We start from the raw sequence: 20,938 nt of genomic DNA, 5'->3' as shown, positions 1-20,938 counted from the left end.
GATAATGAGGTTTTGTTATGATAATTAATCACATGATTTTATTAAAGTGTTACTAAACCCAGGACTCTGCATTCACTATATCTGGTCTCCCACAGTACACAGAACATGGAAATTCTACTAAACCCAGGACCCTGCATTCACTATATCTGGTCTCCCACAGTACACAGGACATGGAAATTCTACTAAACCCAGGACCCTGCATTCACTATATCTGGCCTCCCACAGTACACAGAACATGGAAATGCTACTAAACCCAGGACTCTGCATTCACTATATCTGGTCTCACACAGTATACAGAACATGGAAATGCTACTAAACCCAGGAGCCTGCATTCACTATATCTGGTCTCCCACAGTACACAGAACATGGAAATGCTACTAAACCCAGGACTCTGCATTCACTATATCTGGTCTCCCACAGTACACAGAACATGGAAATGCTACTAAACCCAGGACTCTGCATTCACTATATCTGGTCTCCCACAGTACACAGAACATGGAAATGCTACTAAACCCAGGACCCTGCATTCACTATATCTGGTCTCCCACAGTACACAGAACATGGAAATTCTATTAAACCCAGGACTCTGCATTCACTATATCTGGTCTCCCACAGTACACAGAACATGGAAATGCATTTATTTTAGCAAAAATGAACTGCTAAATACCTTTTCCCATGAGCAGCATAAAGCAATCTTGTGACTTCTATCAGTGTCTAAAAATAATTTTTTGGTGCAGAGCACCAGTTCCCTGCGCTCAGAGAGGTGTAGTTTCTAGTCCACTTTATTTAGGGTCTTTCCACTGTTTCTGGAGCTGTGGACTCGACAACCCAGGATAAATGCTGTCGCCTTGCTGCCCTTTATACGACCAGGGAAGTCTGGAAATACTGCAAACAACAAACAAACACAGGGGCGCACAGGCCTAGTGCATTATCCTTTGGTTGGTTTATTTAAAAGAAAAGATTAAAAATACTCACAAACGAGTTCTTGGTTAAAAGCATATCACATAAGGAATGCAGTTCTCAGTTGTGTCATCCGAGGGTATGTTATCCCTTGAATTCGTAATGCTAACGTGTTTCGAGGCTTAGCCTCTTCCTCAGGAAGAGGCTAAGCTGAGGAAGAGACTAAGCCTCGAAACGCGTTAGCCATTACGAATTCAAGGGATAACCTACCCTCAGATCACACAACTGAGGACTGCATTCCTTATGTGATATGCTTTTAACAAAGAACTCGTTTGTGAGTATTTTTAATCTTTTCTTTTAAATAAACCAACCAAAGGATAATGCACTAGGCCTGTGCGCCCCTGTGTTTGTTTGTTGTTCTATCAGTGTCTGGCTGAGCACTAGTTAAAGCTTGTAGGAGGAGTTTTCATTCTCCTCTGACTGTCTTATGAGGCTGCATGACCCCTGACCTTCTGTCTGGAAAGAGCTGATTGGCCCTGTGTTGATCACATGCATCCTCCCTCCCAAAAAAAAACAAAAAAACTCTCTAGCACTACACACCAAATTGAGCATGCCTCCTAGGGCTCTGTTCTATCAGCAGATGGATTGGGGACAGTAAAAGGGGAGTATCAGGGAAGACAGGATTAAGCTGCTTTTTTACACAATGCAGAGGATTAACCCCTTAGGTTCCACAGTGAGTATAACAAGCATGATTTCCTACATATACAGACTGATTTTACTGCTGTGGGTTTAGTAACAAATTAAATTTTATCAGTTTAAGAATAAGGTTTTTCAGATGTTGGATGAACATTTATCAAAAAAGTATGAAGATTACCAGATGATGGATGCAACCTAATGAGGCAAGTGATGAGATTTGAAACCTAATGAAGAGGCACTGGATGCACAATGAACCTGCACTGAACGCAGGACAAGGTTGTGTCGGGTACATGATGAAGGATGATACTTTTCTGCAAAGGTAATACTCATTTAGGTAGATTGCTACTAAGCTACTGCTAGCAGCACAGTGTCCAGGAAACTGCAGAAACGTTTACAACTAGGTAAAGACTCAGGTACCATCAACCGATAGGGCATATTCTTTAATTTTCTAGCCTGTACTTAAAAAAAAAAAAAAACACAGACACAACAGACCAGTTGCAATAGTCAAACACAGACAACACTATTAAATCTAGAATCACAATCACAACTTTTATCATGTATATCACCAGTGGAAAATAGTGATGAGCATTTTAATGCTTGATTTATTTTTAACACATTGGGTTTACTTACAAAAAATCCATCCTCGAAGCCAGGAAGGAAACACTCCCTTTCTAGATCTGGTTGCACAAGTTGAATTTCTCTAGTTTTTCCTTCAGACCCATAAATAGTAACAGTTACTTTCAAAGCATTATTCCATGAAGAATCCGTAGCTGTTTTAATGCGCATTGTCCACATTTTGTCTATGACATAGGCAGAGAAAATAAGAAATGCTTGCTTTAATAAATAAAAAGGTAAAATAATATACAGTAAAACCTTGGATTGCGAGCATAATTCATTCTGGAAACATGCTTGTAATCCAAAGCACTCATTTATCAAAGCGAATTTCCCCATAAGAAATAATTCTTTCCACAACTATTTATTCATAAATCCTTCCGTTTATAGTCCACAGAAAAAGATTATAACAATGTGATAGGTTGTATAACCATAATATGTTCATCCACAAATGGTGCCTCCACAAGGGGATTAGAAACAAAATCCAGCAGCAGCTACAGAGTATAAAAGAGAAGAGAGGCGCCTCTAAGTATAGCAATATGGTTACATTTAATGAAGGTACAACATTTAGCAACTTACATGGTTGATAAATAAAAGCGGCACATCCAAGGCCCCTTTCACACAGGATTTCCGAAGAGGTACGCCTGTCAGTTTTTCAGGCAGACCTGATCAGACGCTCCATGCACCCCTATGAAGCAGCAGAGGTCAGCAGTGACATGTCCGCTGACACCCGCTGCTATCCGATCAGATCCTGTCCGTGAAATCCAGATGGATGGAACCCCTATTTTCCACCCGTCTGGAGGATCGGATTGAAAATGGACCAGCGGTCCGTTTTCATCCAATCTCCCATAGAGGAAAGTGGGGATCTGACAGCTCCGTCTCTGCAAAGTAAGCGGAGAAGGACCAGTCATCCCCCTGCTCAGTGGGGGTCAGCGGATCGATCCCCACTGAGCAAAACAAAGTCCGCCGGGCGGAAACCCCGTGTGGGGGGACCGCAGGCATCTGGGGTAAAGCTGTCCAAATAGACTGTCCTCTGAACCACTGGCTCTCACCTACTTAGGTGTGCCTGTTTTAATCATCAACCATGTGAGTTGCTCAATGTCGAACCTTCATTAAATGTAACCATATTGCTACACTTAGAGGCGCCTCTCTTCTCTTTTATACTCAGTTGTGACGTGACGCTACTTGTATATCAAGACATCACTTTTTTTTCAAGTCAAAATTTATAAAAATAAATTTTGCTGGTCTTGCAAAACACTCTCAAACCAAGTTACTCTCAATATAAGGTTTTACTGTAATGACAATAATAATGGTAAAAAATGACCAATAAATACTAATGATGATTATAGTATAAATTATCTCCTAAGACATAAGTAAACTGATGTCTCTCTTAAGTTTGTTCCCACTTTAATTTAAAAGTATCTAAAACCAACACTTTTTTCCTTAGAATGGGATAAAAGATGGACCATTTAAACACCCTTGTCTTTTTTTTTGCGTCTGTGTATTGTTGTGGAAATTCCTCAGGTATGCAATAAGAGGTTAGTAGCCATTGCTTCAAAGCAAGAGAACCTCTTAAATAGTTTTCACCACAGCAGGTCTCCCAATTGAAATATTCCCTCACACCAAGGCAGGATTATCCACAAAAGACCCCCCCAGGTCTGGTGAATGTCCAAGGGACAATGTTCAATGAACCCCCTTAGGGTCAGGTGAATGTCCAAGGGACAATGTCCAATGAACCCCCTTAGGGTCTGGTGAATGTCCAAGGGACAATGTCCAATGAACCCCCTTAGGGTCAGGTGAATGTCCAAGGGACAATGTCCAATGAACCCCCTTAGGGTCTGGTGAATGTCCAAGGGAACAGCTACAACTTTCATGCTTTTGCAATAAACAAGAGCTAGTGCAGTTGGCAAATGCTGTACACCAGTCTGTCCACTTGACAATTAAGGATGTGATTGTAGGCAGTTGGTGTCTGACTGGGTCCATGACTGTACAGATACTGCAAATGGGATGGCCTTCTGATTCTAATGCTATCCTTACCAGTGTCATTTAAAGGGCTTAAATGAATTCGGGAGGAGGGCCAAAGCAGCTTTCTTGCCTAGGCTCCGTTTACTTAATCCATTATGGCCCTTGCTTCCTGTTTGGATTTTAATCTTCAATCACTTTTAGCTCCCCTGACAATGTTCCACAGGACACGTAAAAGACTTAAGCTGGGTTCAATCCCCATAGGGTTGAACGAAAGAAAAAAAAAACTTTCAGCTCTGGTCAGAGCAGCTGTACAGCCATGGCCAAAAGTTTTGAGAATGACACAAATATTAATTTTCACAAGGTCTGCGGACTCAGTGTTTTTAGATCTTTTTGACAGATGTTACTATGGTATACTGAAGTATAATTACAATTTTATAAGTGGCAAAGGCTTTTATTGACAATTACATGAGGTTTATGCAAAGAGTCAATATTTTCAGGCTTGATCCTTCTTTTTCAAGACCTCTCCAATTCGTTCTGGCATGCTGTCAATCAACTTCTGAGCCACATTGTGATTGATGGCAGCCCATTCTTGCATAATCAATGCTTGGAGTTTGCCAGAATTTATGGGATTTTCTTTGTTCACCCGCCTCCTGAGGATTGACAACAAGTTCTCAATGGGTGGTGTCCCCACTCCCACATCACATGATACCACAGTGCCCAGGGCAGCCGTCCTTCCTGCCCACCCCTTGTCCCAGCCATGCCCACCCCTTGTCCCAGCCATGCCCACACATAAATGGTCTCAGGATGATTTGCTGTTGGCATTAAACAGGTCTGATAGTAGCGCTCACCTTTTCTTCTCCGAACAAGGTTTTTTCTGGATGCCCCAAATAATCAGAAAGGGAATTCATTAGAGAAAATGACTTTACCCCAGTCCTCAGCAGTCAAATCCCTGTACGTTTTGCAAAATATCTGTCTGAACCTGTTGCTTGTTTTTTCTGGAGTGAAGTGGCTTCTTTTGCAAAAACTCCAAAAACTCCAAAACTCTTTGCCTCACTGCATTCAGATGCACTCACACCTGCCTGCTGCCATTCCTGAGTATGCTCTGCACGGGTGATTCCCCCGTTCCCGCAGCTGAATCAACTGTAGGATACGGTCCTGGTGCTTGCTGGACTTTCGTGGGCACCTTCAAGCCTTCATTACAAATGCAGTGGAAATGTTTTTTTGGGATTAGGTTAATTTTAATGGCAAAGAGGGACTTTGAAATGAATTGCAATTCATCTGATCACTCTTCATAACATTCTGGAGTATATGCAAATTGCCATCATAAAAACTGAGGCAGCAGACATTGTGAAAATTATTATTTGTGTAATTCTCAAAAATTTTGGCCACGTTTGTTCTAACCATGCTAGGTTAGTTCAGTGATCTCCCCCACTGAGCTCAGTGAGCTGTTGTGTTCCTGACAGGGAGATGGTCCCCCCATCAGAACACTCTGATCAGTGCTCTCTGCCATTGGCAGATATAAATAAATATATATATATATATAAGAAAAAAAAAATATAAAGGAAATACATCGCAAGCTTTAGATGCTGCAGATTGACAAAATGTGTTGCAGCTGATTTTATCTTTAAAGCTGAATTCAAGGTATTTTTTAGCATGGCTACATTGGTCGAGCGTGGAAGAGTGTAAATATGCATATTTAATACCTGTCTGATCCTTGTGGAGATGGAGAATCGCTATAGTAGCTGTCACTGCCTTTCTGGTCCATGTCATCCATGCCACACTGCCCTGCTGCATAACAACCACAGGGGGTGACCTGCTCAACACAGGCACCATTCAGAGAACGCCTTACATTTTTCTCAATGACCCGCTGTGGTTACTATGCTGCAGGGCAGCTGCTCAGCATGGGACCCAGAAGACATGGAGGGTCATTGTAGTACCAACAAATACTACAGTGATTCTCTACCTCCAGTGATTGGCCAGGAATGGAATAGGCATACTTTTGTTGGTCCAAGCTGGACCAATGTAACTATACAAAAAAACATGCATGGAATTCGGCCTTAAGGATATCAACATCTTTTTCATCATGGAATCTAAATCCCATCCGTAATTGTAAGTTGCCTGCATATTTTTAGCAAAAAAAACAGATATGCACACATTGATTGACATTTGCCCACTATCTAAATCAGTAAATAGTAGACATCTTCTATGCATTGTACTATACTTCATAGCTATGTTATCTGCCATCACACTTTTTGTTCCAACATTTTTCCAAATAATATTTATAAACTAGTGAACTAGAACTTTAAGAGCCGGTTCACACTGGGGCGACTTGTCAGGCGACCTGGTCATAGATTAGCACAGGACCCATTCTAATAGGAGTGACACAAGTCGCTCCGACTTAGAAAAAGGGTCCTGTACTACTTTGGGGCGGCCTGGAGCGACCTGCATTGACTTCAATGATATGAAGTCCGTGCATGTCTCTCCGAGGTCGCGGTGCACGCTGTGCACCGCGACCTTACAGGTCGCCCCGGCAAGTCGGGTCACCTGTATGTGAACCGACTCTTAACCACATCCATACTGGCGCATAGTAATATGACGCCGGCAGGATGGCTTTACCGTTCCGGGCGGCCGTCATATGACGTCCGCCCGCTCTAGCTGCTACTGCGCGCCCCCGGGGGCGCGCAGTGCAGCGATCAGGGATGAGGCTCACACGTAACCCTTTAATCACCCCTAGGTTAACCTTTTCCCTGCCAGTGTCATTATTACAGTAACAGTGCATATTTTTAGCACTGATTACTGTAGTAATGTCACTGGTCCCCCCAAAAGTGTCAAAAATGTCAGTTAGGGGTCCGATCTGTCCGCCGCAATGTCACAGTCCTGCTAAAAATCGCTGATCGCCACCATTACTAGTAAAAACATTAAAATAAATAAAAATGACATAAATCTTTCCGGTAGTTAGTAGACGCGATAACTTTTGCTCAGAGCCAATCAAAATACTATTATTGCAATTTTTTAACCAAAAATATGTAGCAGAATACAAATTGGCCTAAAAGGATGAAAAAAAATGTGTTGTGATTTATTGTGATTTTTTTGGGGGGAATGTTATATAGCAGAATGTGAAAAATATATATATTTTTTTTTTTCAGAAATGTCGCTCTTTTTTTGTTTATAGCGCAAAAAATAAAAATCACACAGGTGATTAAATACCACCAAAAGAAATCTCTATTTGTGGGAAAAAAAGGACATCCTTTTTTTTTTTTTTTGGTACAATGTCGCAGTTTTCCATTAAAGTAATGCAGTGTCGAATCACAAAAAATTGCCTGGTCAATAAGGGGGGCAAATCCTTCCGGTCCGGAAGTGGTTAATTGCATCCCAGTCTTTAGGGTTAAATATTGAGTTGGCCCACCCTTTGCAGCTATAACAAGTTCAACTCTTCTGGGAAGGCTGTCCACAAGGTTTAGGAGTGTGTCGCTGGGAATGTTTGACCATTCTTACAGAAATGCATTTGTGAGCTCAAGCACTGATGTTGGATGAGAAGATCTGGCATGCAGTCTCCGCTCTAATTCATCCCAAAGGTGTTCTATCGGGTTGAGGTCAGGACTGTGCAGGCCAGTCAAGTTCCTCCACCCCAAACTCGCTCATCCATGTCTTTAGGGACTTTACTTTGTGCACTGGTCCAAATCATTTGATTGAGGGGGGGTTATGGTGTGGGATTGTTTTTCAGGGGTTGGGCTTGGCCACTTAGTTCTGGTGAAGGGAACTCTTAAGGCGTGAGCATACCAAGAGCATACCATAGACACACTCCTAAACCTTGTGGATAGCCTTCCTTGAAGAGTTGAAGCTGTTATAGCTGCAAAGGGTGGGCCAACTTAATATTGAACCCTACGGACTAAGATTGGGATGCCATTAAAGTTCATGTGTGTGTAAAGGCAGGTGTCCCAATACTTTTGGCAATATAGTGTAGATTAGGTACATTACATCTGAATCTGAATCACATTTTTAACAGAAAAAGGTTACCAAAATTGGAGAATGTAAAATCTGGTGCAGCTCTGCATAGAAACCAATCAAAATCACAAAAATCACCAGGTTTCATTGCGAAAGCTTAATTGAAAAAGCTGACGTTAGAAGCTGATTGGCTACCAAACACAGCTGTACCAGATTCTGAGTGCACCAGTTTTAGTAAATTTTCCCCTAAGAGTCTTAAAATCATAATTGAAGGAGCCACTGGGGGAATAATACAAGACCCATAATTTGAGTAGAATATTTTCAATTATTTTCAGGCCTGTAGTTAGACATTTCCATCATATTAGAAGATTTCATTAATGTAAACATGTTAGCTCTGTGCTTTCCTTCGAAGCGATGTGTGTGTTTTATTCTTCACTTCAAAATGACTTTCCATATGCTGATTCATAATGTTTGATTATCTCCTCTGGGCTGCTGCGTTTCTTACCTTCAGTGTCCTCTTCCGGATTTTCCATTTCTGCAAATGAAAAGGATGAAATTAATCATCAGTCAGTTCTCCAAATGAATAATAAGATGGTAATGAGCTGAGAATTCACAACACTTTACATTATCATTAGAGAGCTGAATCATCAAGCCATTCTCTCTTCTCAGTTTTCTATGAAACACCAATTTTTCCCCTTGCAGTGGAGCAATGACTAGGAAACACTAATCAGTGTATTTGTATTCTCTTTATATTCATTTTTTTTTCATGTGGGGTTCACTGATCAACTGCTCACTTCTATAAATACACACATGAATGCCCATCAGTAATACTCCTAGTTTAACTTAATAAACATGTCAAATATCAAATTCAATACATAATTTAATACAGGGAAATGTAAACTAGAAGACTGGTTATAATGGCCATTAGGGATGATCGATGTGTCTGGGTTCAATTCATAGGGTATTTGTTGAACCCATCATGAAGTCTGAAAATGGTAAATTTAAACCAAATAAAGTATGGAAGGGAATCTTGAAAATAGATTCTGTAGACATTTTCATATATATTAGGGGATTGCCCATAAGGGCAAAGGGAGCTGGGCATTCCCCTATGTACCAATCCAAAAGAAAAAACAAGAAGAAAACTTGAAAAATACAGAAAAGCAAGGAGAGGGTCCACCTTTTAATTTTAAGAAGACTTATGGGGTGACATGGGAAAACACCAATCCTTTTAATTATATGCTTGCGAGATACCTTAAACTCAGAAAGATGTAGCCCCTTCATGACCAGGCCCTTTTTTGAGATACGCCACTGCGTTAGCTTAACTGACAATCACGCGATCGTGCAACGGTGTACCCAAAAAAATGTATGTCCTTTTTTCCCCCAAAAACTGAGCTTTCTTTTGGTGGTATTTGATCACCTCTGCATTTTTTATTTTTTGCGCTATAAACAAAAAAGACCGTCAATTTTGAAAAAATATATATATATTTTGTAATTTCTGCTATAAAACATATCCAATTAAAAAATGTAAAAACGTTAATTTTTCATAAATGTAGGCCAATGTGTATTCTTCTACATATTTTTGGTAAAAAAAGATCCCAATAAGCGTATCTTGATTGGTTTGCGCAAATGTTATACTGTCTACAAACTATGGGATATATTTATGGAATTTTTATTTATTTTTACTAGTAATGGTGGTGGTATGAGACTTATACGTGAGGAGACTGAGGGGGAGGTATTGGAAGCCATGGGAGGTTATCAACTGGCCCAGGGAAGAGGTATAGAGGTATTAATTTTTTCTTATTTAAACAAATGAAAAATAAATGTTTTGATTTGATGTTGTCATTAACATCTACAGTGATATTCTGCGATCCAGATCCAATTCATTTTAATAAATTTGACTTCTTGGTCACAAATTATGCCTGTACTAGAGGCCCTTTCTGACATGATGCTTGCAGCAGCACAAGTCACTGCCTCAAGTACATATTGGGCCACCTCCAGGCAACGGTACCTTCCCAACACCCAATAGTCAACCTTTTTTGCTTGCTGAACATAAGGGTGGTTTGGGGACACTTTTTTCTTCCCCTCCAGAAAATGGAGGAAAGAAACCTAGCATGGGAAGGTTGTTACTGTAGATGGTAGGGTGGGTGTTGGCAAAAGCTGCTTTGGGTTTTAAGGTTGAATTATGAGGTAGGGTGGACTGCTAATGGCTTTATGGCTTTATGCTTAATGTTCTTCTGCTGCCTGCCCTAAGACTTACAGGAAAAGGCCAAAAACGACTGAAGGAGATTAAGATGAGTCTCCCACCAAATGTGGGGGCCCTACAAAATCCAGTTGGGCCCCACTTGTAGCATCCTTCCCCACTGCCAATATTTTTTACCTAGTTTGCACAGCCATCCATGTTTCCTTGACTTGGGCAGAAACTGCCTTACATAAAAAAAAAAATAATACAAATTGTAAAAGTAAAACTATTTAGTATCCAGTTTCGCCTAAAAAAAAGCCCATATGAGCCTCATTGTTTACCAAGTGTGGTACACAAAAAGTATCCATGTTGTCTATTTGAACCAAAAAGCCTTCTCATTTTATTTTCTATTATTATTTTACTCCGTTTGGATTCAGAAGGCACATCATAGATATCAGATTTTTCCCTATAAGTTAGTTGATCAGACCATAAAATTATTACTTAGTCATTGCATGTTAGAAACCTCTGGGGCACATGAAACTGTGAGGATTCTTTTCTTTTGTGTGTGTAATAATATAGTTACTTACCATTGGAAATCAGAGTTCTTTCAGTTTTTCCATCCTCTCGGTTCACATCAAACCATCTAAGTAAGAACACATAGAAATAAGTCATCCAAGCACTACAGATTTAACAGATTAAAATATGAAAAGACAGCATACAGCAATTGCATCTCTCTGCAAAACAATGGGTTTCATCATTCGATCAAGAGAAAATAAAAATACTTTTTTTAAAGAGAGCTGGCAACACAACAAAATCCTGAAAAACATATCTCAGTTTGCATAATTAAACAGTATTCATAAACTACACTGAAAGAGTTCAAAGACTTTATTAAACAGGGAACACAGTTAAAACTAGCAACTACTGTTTATAGATATTATTTCAGAACTGACATTAATTCAAAGCAAATGTGCATCCAAAATGTAACCATAGGGTACATGCTAACTGGTTGAATCCACTGAGAGGCTAAGCCAGCCCCTTCCACCCCCTCCACAGCCCAGCATTCCAGTGAGCATTGGAAGCGAAAGCACAGAGCTGGAGATTGTGGAGATTGAAGGGGGAGAACTGAGCGATCAATGGTGTTTAATCACTCAGTTTTCATTAAAGATTTTGCACTTTCCAGTTTTAGCAAATCAAACTCCTAAGAGTCTTCTTTTTTTTAAGCTAGATAAGTTTTGAAGGTTGTATGGTGAACTATGAGTTTTTCTCATAATTGCTCAGCTGGAAAAAAAAGTGACACAATTATTTGTGGCAAGAAAGAAATATGGAAAGGATATTGTGAGGGCCAATGTTTCTTCTTTTGCTCCTCGAAGAAATGCAAAATAGAAACAATACTAGTGGAAGGAAAGATGACAGTGCTTTATATGTTATAAAGACCAAAAAATGTAAAGATAATGTTTGGAAGGGGAAAAACATTCAATTTTTTTCATCAATTACTCAGGGTACCATTTGTTCCAGCATTAATGCCATTAACTTTAACACAAAAGAGTCTCGATATATCTGTTTTCCTCAAAGTACAAAATGTTATTTAAGAGAGTCAACAGTATCTGATCACTTTCTGTTATTAAAAGCAACCAGGCTGATACAGACAAATTTAGCACTGGTGTTGTTTCAAAAAACAATATTCAATATGCAATTACCGATCACATAAAAAAATCTGGGTTTGTACGGCCACCATGATATAACCACTCCAAATATGGAGGCACAGCATTAAGAGACCTGCCGATCCATATTTCTAGTTTATAAATGATCAGTATTGTGTTTATAATGTAGGAAACTTTTGAAGTCTACATTACCATAATCAAGTTCCTTCCTCTCATTGTATTCCTTGTACTCTGGGCAAAAGTGATTTGAAATAGTGACAGTTGATCAGTTCCCCTTTCCTAGAAGTGCAAATCTGCATGTTCTGCAATGTAATTTTGTGTTTTCCTCTACTATCAATCAGTGTCCCTCAGTTGCCTTGGGCAAGAAAATATGATGCAATTTTTCTGTCCTGGAATTAAAGTCCTCAGCTTAGTGTTGAATAAATTCCTTCTGACAAGACGTTTTACATTGAACACGGCTGACTTCATTAGGTTTACATCTCTCGCGATGCGTCTCACAAACCCTGACAGCAGATAAGAAACGCCTTCAATTGACCATTTAACATCTAAATATAACCCACTGACTTCAAGTCCTTTTTCACATGTAGGGGATTCAGCAAGGCGAATATGTAGCTGCTGCTATCATTTGAATATTATTATGATATTTTTGAAGACAGTAATGAAAGTATTAATCTAAAACAGCAAGATATGCAGTAGTTCACTACACTGCAGCCAAAACAGTAAAATTAAAATTCATGTTGTCATAAGACAATCTTGTAGAAAAATGGTACAAATGTCAGTATAATTAGATTTGCTGTGCTATTTCTCTGCCCCACGCAGTAAAACAACACTGATACTTAACTGACAAGCCAGTCACATATCTCCTCATACTGACACTAAATATTTGAATCATTTCCCCAAGCAGCTATGTTAACCTGGTGCTATCAGGCACAATGAAAACTTGAGGAACTTAATGTACTGAAAAAAAAAAGGAAATTATTATTTTAGTAGCAAGACAGAAAAAGGAAAATAAATATTTCTGTCTTTTGCAGATATTTATGTATATAGTGCCAACAATTTATGCTGCGCTTTACATATATATTGTATGTTCCCATCAGTCCCTGCCCTCAAGGAACCTACAATCTAAGGTCCCTAACTCACAAAAATACATACACATACTAGGGACAATTTAGACAGCAGCCAGTTAACCTACCAGCATGTCTTTGGAGTGCGGGAGGAAGCCTGGGTACCTGGAGGAAACCAACACAAGCACAAGGAGAACATGCAAACTCCAGGCAGGTAGTGCCATAGTTGGGATTTAAACTGACAACGTTAGTGCTACCGGTAGACGTACTAACCACTTAGCCACAGTGCTACCTAATAGATGACATGCATATCATGTAGGCTAGTAAGTGGTTAAAATGCACAGGGGTGGTATATTACATGAAAAGGAAGACCAGACCCGCCACTCTAAATTATCGCATTTTCCAGTTTTCAACCCTACAGTGTGGTGTAGATCAGGCATCAGTATTGTTACTGGTATCCATATCCCTGATTAGATATTGATGGATACCAGTTCAATGGGACTTTATTGGATATCCTAATAGTATATTGTAACAAAAAAAGGTAGAACAAGTCTCATTTAAAAAACAAATCTATATATAGTTTATTTTATGCAAATAATAAGAGCAGTCTGGTATAAAAAATATTCAATCCAGAATATTTTCTGACAAAATTCAAGTTTTTCACATTGTTGCAGCTACTATATTGCAAATTTGCTTATGACTGAAACAATGGGCTCGATTACACAAGCAGCGACACTCGAGTCTTTTAGCGAAGTTTAATGTTTTTGTAATGCACTGCCCCTCCCAAGACTAGACTCTCGATCCACCCCTTTTTTGAATGGTATCCCAAAGCACTAGGACAGTGCAGGTTCAATGTATCATGGTGGTGTCTTATCATGGTGTTGTCATGATGTGATGTGCATTGCTAAAATCGATGCTAGTCTGTTTTTTGGACATTTTGGTGTATTGCCAGCCCATTTAATTGAACAGTGTGGTCTAACACAACACACATGTGAAAAAAATGAATGTTAATATACATACAACGGAATTACCAAATGCTCACTCTGATGGGGATAATAGGAGTGCCGCTCTCATTCAGGCAGGGAACTCCAAACATAAGCACATGAAAGAGAAAAGGAGGCGCAAACACCTTACCCATGGACACCTTTAAAAGGTTTATTAAAATGCCAAAGACATACTCACAGACATGAGACACAGACAGAGCTCTGAGGAAGGGAGCGTGACTCCCAAAACACGTCAGCGGTTCAATTACAGGGACATGTTCATTTCCACATGTGGTAGACTCTCTATATGCGCTTTTTGCTCTTCGTGTCTGTGAGTATGTCTTTGGCATTTTAATAAACTTTTTAAAGGTGTCCACGGGTAATGCACTAGGTGTTTGCGCCTCCTTTTCTCTTTTATGTGCTTATGTTAACCACTTGCCGACTGCCGCACGACTATATACGGCGGCAGTCAGCCCCTCACAGGCAAAGTGACGTAGGGGTACGTCACTAGCCTGTGAGGCTCTAGGGGGCAAAAGCGCGCCGCCGGAAGCGCTCCCCCCCGCTCGTTCCCGGACCCCTCCGCGCGTGTGACTGGCAGACCTGATGTCCGCCGGTCAATCGCGATCGTCGGGTGGAGAGGGAGAAAGGCAAGCGGCTAATGTAAACAAAGCCACCTGTCATTCTCCCCTGTTTAAGAACAGAGATCATACGGTCCTGCTATATAGGATCGTATTTCTCTGTTGTTACACAAACAGCCACATCCCTTCACAGTTAGAAACACGCCCCTAGGGACACACTTAACCCCTCCTTCTCAAATAAAGTTAACCCCTTCCCTGCCAGTGTCATTTTTACAGTAACAGTGCATATTTTTAGCACTGATCACTGTAGTAATGTCACTGGTACTCCCAAAAGTTTCAAAAATGTCAGTCAAGGGTCCGATCTGTCCGCTGCAATGTCACAGTCCCGCAAAAAAAAAATCGCAGATCGCCGCCATTACTCCTTAACCGCTTGCCGACCGCCGCAAGTAGATTTACTGCGGCGGTCAGCCCCTGCCAGGCAGAGTGACGTTAATTAATGTCACTAGCCTGTGAGGGTCTGGGGAGCGAGTGCGCGCCCGCGGAGGCACGCTCCCGCGCGGTCACGGGCCCCCCCGCGCGTGTGACCAGCGGACCCGATGTCCGCCGGCCACTCGGCGATCGTCGGGGGAGAGGGAGAATGTCAGGCAGCTTGTGTAAACAAGCTGCCTGTCATTCTCCTCGCTGTAAAGACACTGATCACATGGATCTACTATGTAGATCCGTTGATCAGTGTCCTTACAGCTAGAGCCACAGCCAATCACAGTAAGAATCACGCCCCTAGGGACACACACAGCCCCTCCCTCCCAAATAAAGTTAACCCCTTCACTGCCAGTGTATTTTTACAGTAACAGTGCATATGTATAGCACTGATTACTGTAGAAATGTCACTGGTAACCCCAAAAGTGTCAAAAATGTCAGTCAAGGGTCCGATCTGTCCGCCGCAATGTTGCAGTACCGCAAAAAAATCGCAGATCGCCGCCATTACGCGTTAAAAAAAAAAACAACAAAAATGACAAAAATCTTTCCCTTTGTTAGTAAACGCAATAACTTTTGCGCAAACCAATCAAAATACGCTTATTGCAATTTTTTTTTGCCAAACATATGTATCAGAAAACAAATTGGCCTAAAATGTTTAAAAATTTAGATTTTTACATTTTTTGGGGGGAATTTTTATAGTGCATGATCAAAAAATCGCACAGGTGATCAAATACCACCAAAAGAAATCTCTGTTTGTGGGAAAAAAAGGACGTCAATTTCATTTGGGTACAGTGCCGCACGACCGTGCAATTGTCCGTTAAAGTCACGCAGTGCCGAATCCAAAATAGGCCCTGGTCAGGAAGGGGGTAAAATCTTCCGGGGCTTAAGTGGTTAATATGCGTGCATTAAAACAAAACACCAGGACACCAAGGTCTGAATGGGCCATTACTACACCACTATGTATACATGGTACATACTTTTATAACGAATACATGCTTTTTTAATGTGCTATGCTAGATATACATAATGCTCCACTGTGTTGGGTCCAGTGAGCTTGTTGGGTGTCAAGAGGTGAGGAGACTATACATATTAATTGATTAAAGTGCATCCGTGTACATATTTCCACATCTTTATTACATTTTGTTAATAAGCACCTTCATATTATGTCTAGAGGCCAACACTGATAGGCAGACGTTCCCATGGCAATGTTAGGGGGGCCAGCAACGTACGTGTCTACTGGCAAAGGTGGACGTGGTCAGTCCTCAGGTAGGGCATCATTTCCTCTGCTTAGTGATGTTGCCCGTGCTATCCAGCCACAGCATGCAGAGGAGGTAGTGGACTGGTTTACTAAACCACAGTACCAAACTCATCCTCCTCATCCTCCATCACCCAAGCAGAAACTAGTGCGCAGTCCATTGCAGCTGCCAGAGTGGCTAAATCTGCCTCCTTGTCCACAGCTGTTCCTGCCATAGCCCCAGAATCAGGCATGGAGGAGTCAGCTGAGTTATTTGAACACAGTGTCAGCCACTTGCTCCTTGACGATGCACAGCCATTACTTGATACAGACGTTGGTTCTGAGGTTGAGGAAGCTAAGACAATGAGCCTACAGAGAGGGGAGAACACTGGCACACAAATTTGCAGTCATGTTCCCCCAGCCACAGTGTATTGCCAAGTTGTCTCCAGTGGTAATGAGGATGGAGGAGATGATGATGATGAGCTGACTGATGCGACTTGGGTGCCGGATAGAGCAGAGGAGGAAAGTGAGGGTGAGGCACAACCCCATCAAGGCAGCCATCATGGAAGAGTAGAGAGCAGTCACCCTATTCCATCACATTGTGGAGCTGTTATCTCCCGGAACCCTTCCCACAGCTCAGCTGCCTAGGCCTTTTTATGTAAAAGGGCAGCCGATCGCACTGTTGCAATTTTAAAGCTTTGTTTCAAGCACATCAAGCGTGGCAAAAACACCAGCCATTTGGATACCACATGCATGACAAGGCATTTAAAGTCCCACCACTCAGTTCATTGGCAACTGAAAGCCACACAAAGGGGATGCAATTCTGCCCCCCCCATACTCACCTAAGTCTACCCCCCGCTATATCTCGTGACCTCACAGCAGGCTCCGCTGACAGGGAGGATGGTATAACGCAGAGTGTCCCAGGTCCCACATTTGCCAGTATCACACCACCAGCTGTAGACTATAGCCAGAAAATTTCTCTGCCCAATCTGATGCAGAGAAAAAAATACAGTCACTGCCACCCACATGCCTAGCATCTAAATGCAAGCTTGTCAAAGTTGCTGGCTTTACAACTTCTGCCTTTACGTCTGACAATGGCAATGCTGACACGTGGTCCAGCAAGCCTGGTCAGGAACGCTATATTTTGTTCACAGCACACTGAGTATTTCTGTTTGGAATTCAGAGGGGTGCGCCATGTCTTCATACAGCTAGTGGTGATGCAAGATTTGTCAGCTCTACCCCCTCCTCCTCCTCAATGCCCTCCTCTACTGAATTGTCCTATGAACCACAAATACCCCCTAAGCGTTTAAGGGGCTATTCAATGAGTCAGGATAAAAGGTGCCATGCAGTGTTTTAGTTGATGTGTCCAGGGGACAGGAACCACACTGGAGCAGAGATTATTGCAGCTCTGCAGTGGCAGGCCCAGAGGTGATTCACGCAATGCCAGCTGGAGCCAGAAATGGTTGTGTGCGATAATAACACAAACCTCCTGTCTGCCCTTAGACAGGGAAAATTGACACATGTGCCATGCCTGGCACATGTCCTCAGTTTGGTGGTGCAGCATTTCCTAAATAGGTACCCAGGGTGGGAAGATCTGCTAAAGCAGGCCAGAAGAGTCTATAGCCATTTCAGGTGGTCATACACAGCCAGTGCTCGGTTAGCTGAAATTCAGCGGGACTTGCACCTGCCCGTAAACTGCCTCATTTGTGACATGCCCACCCACCAGGTGGAACTCAACTTTGGCAATGTTACAGCTGCTGCACATACAGCAGAGGGCCGTCAGCAAGCACCTGTGTGAGTATGGCACAACTACAGCCTCAGGTCGGCTCAGCTTTTTTTTCACACGCCAACGGCACTGTACTGTCACCATTTGAGGAGGCCACAAGGATGGTGAGCCGTGACAATGCATGCATCAGTGACACAATCCCTGTTGTGTTCCTGCTGGATCAGATTCTGCATGGCATTATAGACAGAACAGTCGCGGCAGAGCAGCGGGAGGAAGAGGAGGACTTCCTTTCCTCTCAAGGCCCGCTTTATGCAGACACCATTCTTCCTATGCCACAGAACGCACAAGAGGAGAGGAAGGGGGAGGAGGATTCTGGCAGTTTTGGAGGCATTGAAGCAGAGGAAGACATAGTCAACTCTTAACAGATTTTTTTTTCATGCCCAGAACCCTTGGGAGTAGTATGTGGCTGGGAGGAGGCAGTTCCAGATACTGTAATCCTCAGTAACCCTGAGAAGTCTGCTTCTCATGCCTTCACAAACTTGCACTGCATTGGTTCCCTCATGCTTCAAAGCCTGGGAAAGGACCCAAGAATACATGGCATCAAGGAGAAGGATCAATATTGGTTGGCAACCCTCCTTGACCTCCGTTATACAAGGGGAAAGAGGAAAGTCATAGTTTTGAGGCTTCTGTTGGTCAAAAGAGGAGTAGTGGAGGAGGAGGCCATTTAAGTGATGCATTTGACAATTTTGTTAGTCTTCACCGCCCAGGGCTCTCAGCTTCCATATCCCATCTGTAGCATCTGCATCATATTGTGGACAATTATCTAGGGATGAAAACAGAGATGGAGACCTTTCCAGTTGACGATCCACTGGATTACTGGGTCATGAAAATAGACCACTGGGCAGAAGTTTACCAGTATGCAATTGAGCTGCTGGGTTGCCCTGCATCCAGAGTGCTTTCCGAATGGGCATTCAGTGCTGCTGGAATTTTTGTTACTGATAATAGAACGTGTCTGTCTACAGACTCCCTGGGCCATCTGACATTTATCAAAATGAATCAGTCCTGGATTACCAGCAGTTGTGAAGCCCCTGATACTGATGTTACAGATTAAGTGTTTTTGGGATGTGGAATCTCTGCAAGACTTCTAGGCTGTTTTTACGCACCTGTTTGACAGATGCATATGATTTACATTTTTTACAGCAATTCTTGCTTTCATCAAGAGAACCTCTATAGGGTTACGGTGTGACGGCACCTTCGACACACAAAGACCAATTTTTCCACACCTGTTTGACAGGTGCAAATGATTTTAATTTTTGATAGCAAGGCAATTCTTGCTTTCATCAAGAGTACCTCTATAGAGTTACTGTGTGACGGCACCTTCGACACACAAAGACCAATTTTTCCGCACCTGTTACTATTATCCAAAGTCTGCAGAAGAGATACTAGAATTTATCCAAAAAAATCTCTAATCTTGTTCCCAGTGCACTACATTGTGGCCTCATCAAACAAACTCCCTAAGCTGTTGTTTACAAAATAAAGAAAGCTTGCAGGGAAAATGTAAGTTTTTTGGCATTATAAATGCAATTATTTCTGCAGCAGCTTCTATACACAGTACAGATGTGCCACTTTACAGGTAGACTAAGGAGACCACCCAGGCACTATACTGAAAGGAATTTTTCATTTTTATTGTTCTTTCTCATTTTAATGCTTTCCCATGCAGTCTCATACTTTAGAAAAACATTGGCAAGTACCTACCTGCTGCATGGAAACAAAATCTTATGATCATCTCCATCCATAGTATATCGTACAACTACTTTATCCAAGAACCAGCCTTTGCCTAGATTGAAAATAAATATGTGTTATAAGCTGTGTATTTGTACAATAATAACTTGCCACTAAATGTATTTGTTGATGTTATAATTTGTTATAATTTTTTTTTATTTTCATTAGTTTAAATATAATTAGTGCTTAACCCCTTCATACCGACTCTATGCAAATACGCAGCCCCACTGGACTGGGTTTTTTCCTGTGGCCCGCGTATTTGTGTATCTCCCTTTGTGCTGGGAGAGCACCGTGCTCCCAGCACAGAGACCAGGGTCTCACTGAGAGTTCTGGGTCCTGTTCCAATGAACAGCCGATTCTGGGTCACCTGATCTGTGTGATAGCCTCTGATTGTCTATCACAGTGATCAGTCACTGTGAAGCCCGCTCCCATATTTTCTGTCTCTGTCAATGGATGGGAGAGATACATTGTATCATTCTCTGTCCTTGCAGAGTAAGAAAAAAATGTGTAAGGAAAGAAAAAAAAATAATATTTACAAATAAATAAATAAATACCTAGCTAAGTGTCGGTTCACACTATGGCGATCCGACTTCGGGGGCAACCTGTGAAGTCGCGTGCACCACGACTTCAGCACGACTTGCACGGACTTCACATAATGGAAGTCAATGCAAGTCGCTCCGATGTCACCCCCGAAGTAGTACAGGAACTATTTTCTAAGTCGGATCGACTTGAGTTGCTCCTATTAGAACGGTTCCCGTAGCACAGAATGGACCACGACTTGACAGGCTGACAAGTCGCCTGACAAGTCGCGGTAGTGTGAACCAGGACTTAAGGTTTGATCTAGGTCAGTGCAAGAGATAGTGTTTGGGTAAAGGTCAGGGTCAAAAGTTTTTGACAGCATTTTTTTCAATTAAATTAGTATCAGTGTCACTGTCGGTGTGTTTTAGGTAGGATTAAAAAAAATGCAAGATGCGCACTATTGTTTTTGGGCTGTACTACGGGTAAAAACAACTAACATACACATATGTGGTATTGCTGCGATCGTCAAGAGCAGGAGAATATATTTTGAGTTGTTTTTTGGTAGTAGGTTATGGTAGTAGCAAGAAATATACAGTTACATTTTTTTTAAAACGTTT

At 41.7% G+C, this 20,938-nt stretch overlaps 1 protein-coding gene across 1 annotated transcript in view; it reads right to left on the bottom strand.

Annotated features, from left to right (window-relative positions):
• Nucleotides 1-20,938, bottom strand: part of LOC309556825 (lipoxygenase homology domain-containing protein 1-like) — a gene marked incomplete at its 5' end in the record, with an annotated part of 436,205 nt that overhangs the window by 187,959 nt on the left and 227,308 nt on the right. The window contains 4 exons of the mRNA XM_082259345.1: nucleotides 2,227-2,396; nucleotides 8,624-8,653; nucleotides 10,885-10,940; nucleotides 19,776-19,857. Coding sequence (XP_082115471.1) covers nucleotides 2,227-2,396; nucleotides 8,624-8,653; nucleotides 10,885-10,940; nucleotides 19,776-19,857 — 338 coding nt within the window. The remainder of the gene's footprint in view (nucleotides 1-2,226; nucleotides 2,397-8,623; nucleotides 8,654-10,884; nucleotides 10,941-19,775; nucleotides 19,858-20,938) is intronic.

Source organism: Pelophylax lessonae, assembly GCF_965119305.1.
Source record: "Pelophylax lessonae genome assembly, chromosome: 5".
NCBI lineage: Eukaryota > Metazoa > Chordata > Amphibia > Anura > Ranidae > Pelophylax > Pelophylax lessonae.
This window is presented reverse-complemented; position numbering and strand designations above follow the sequence as displayed.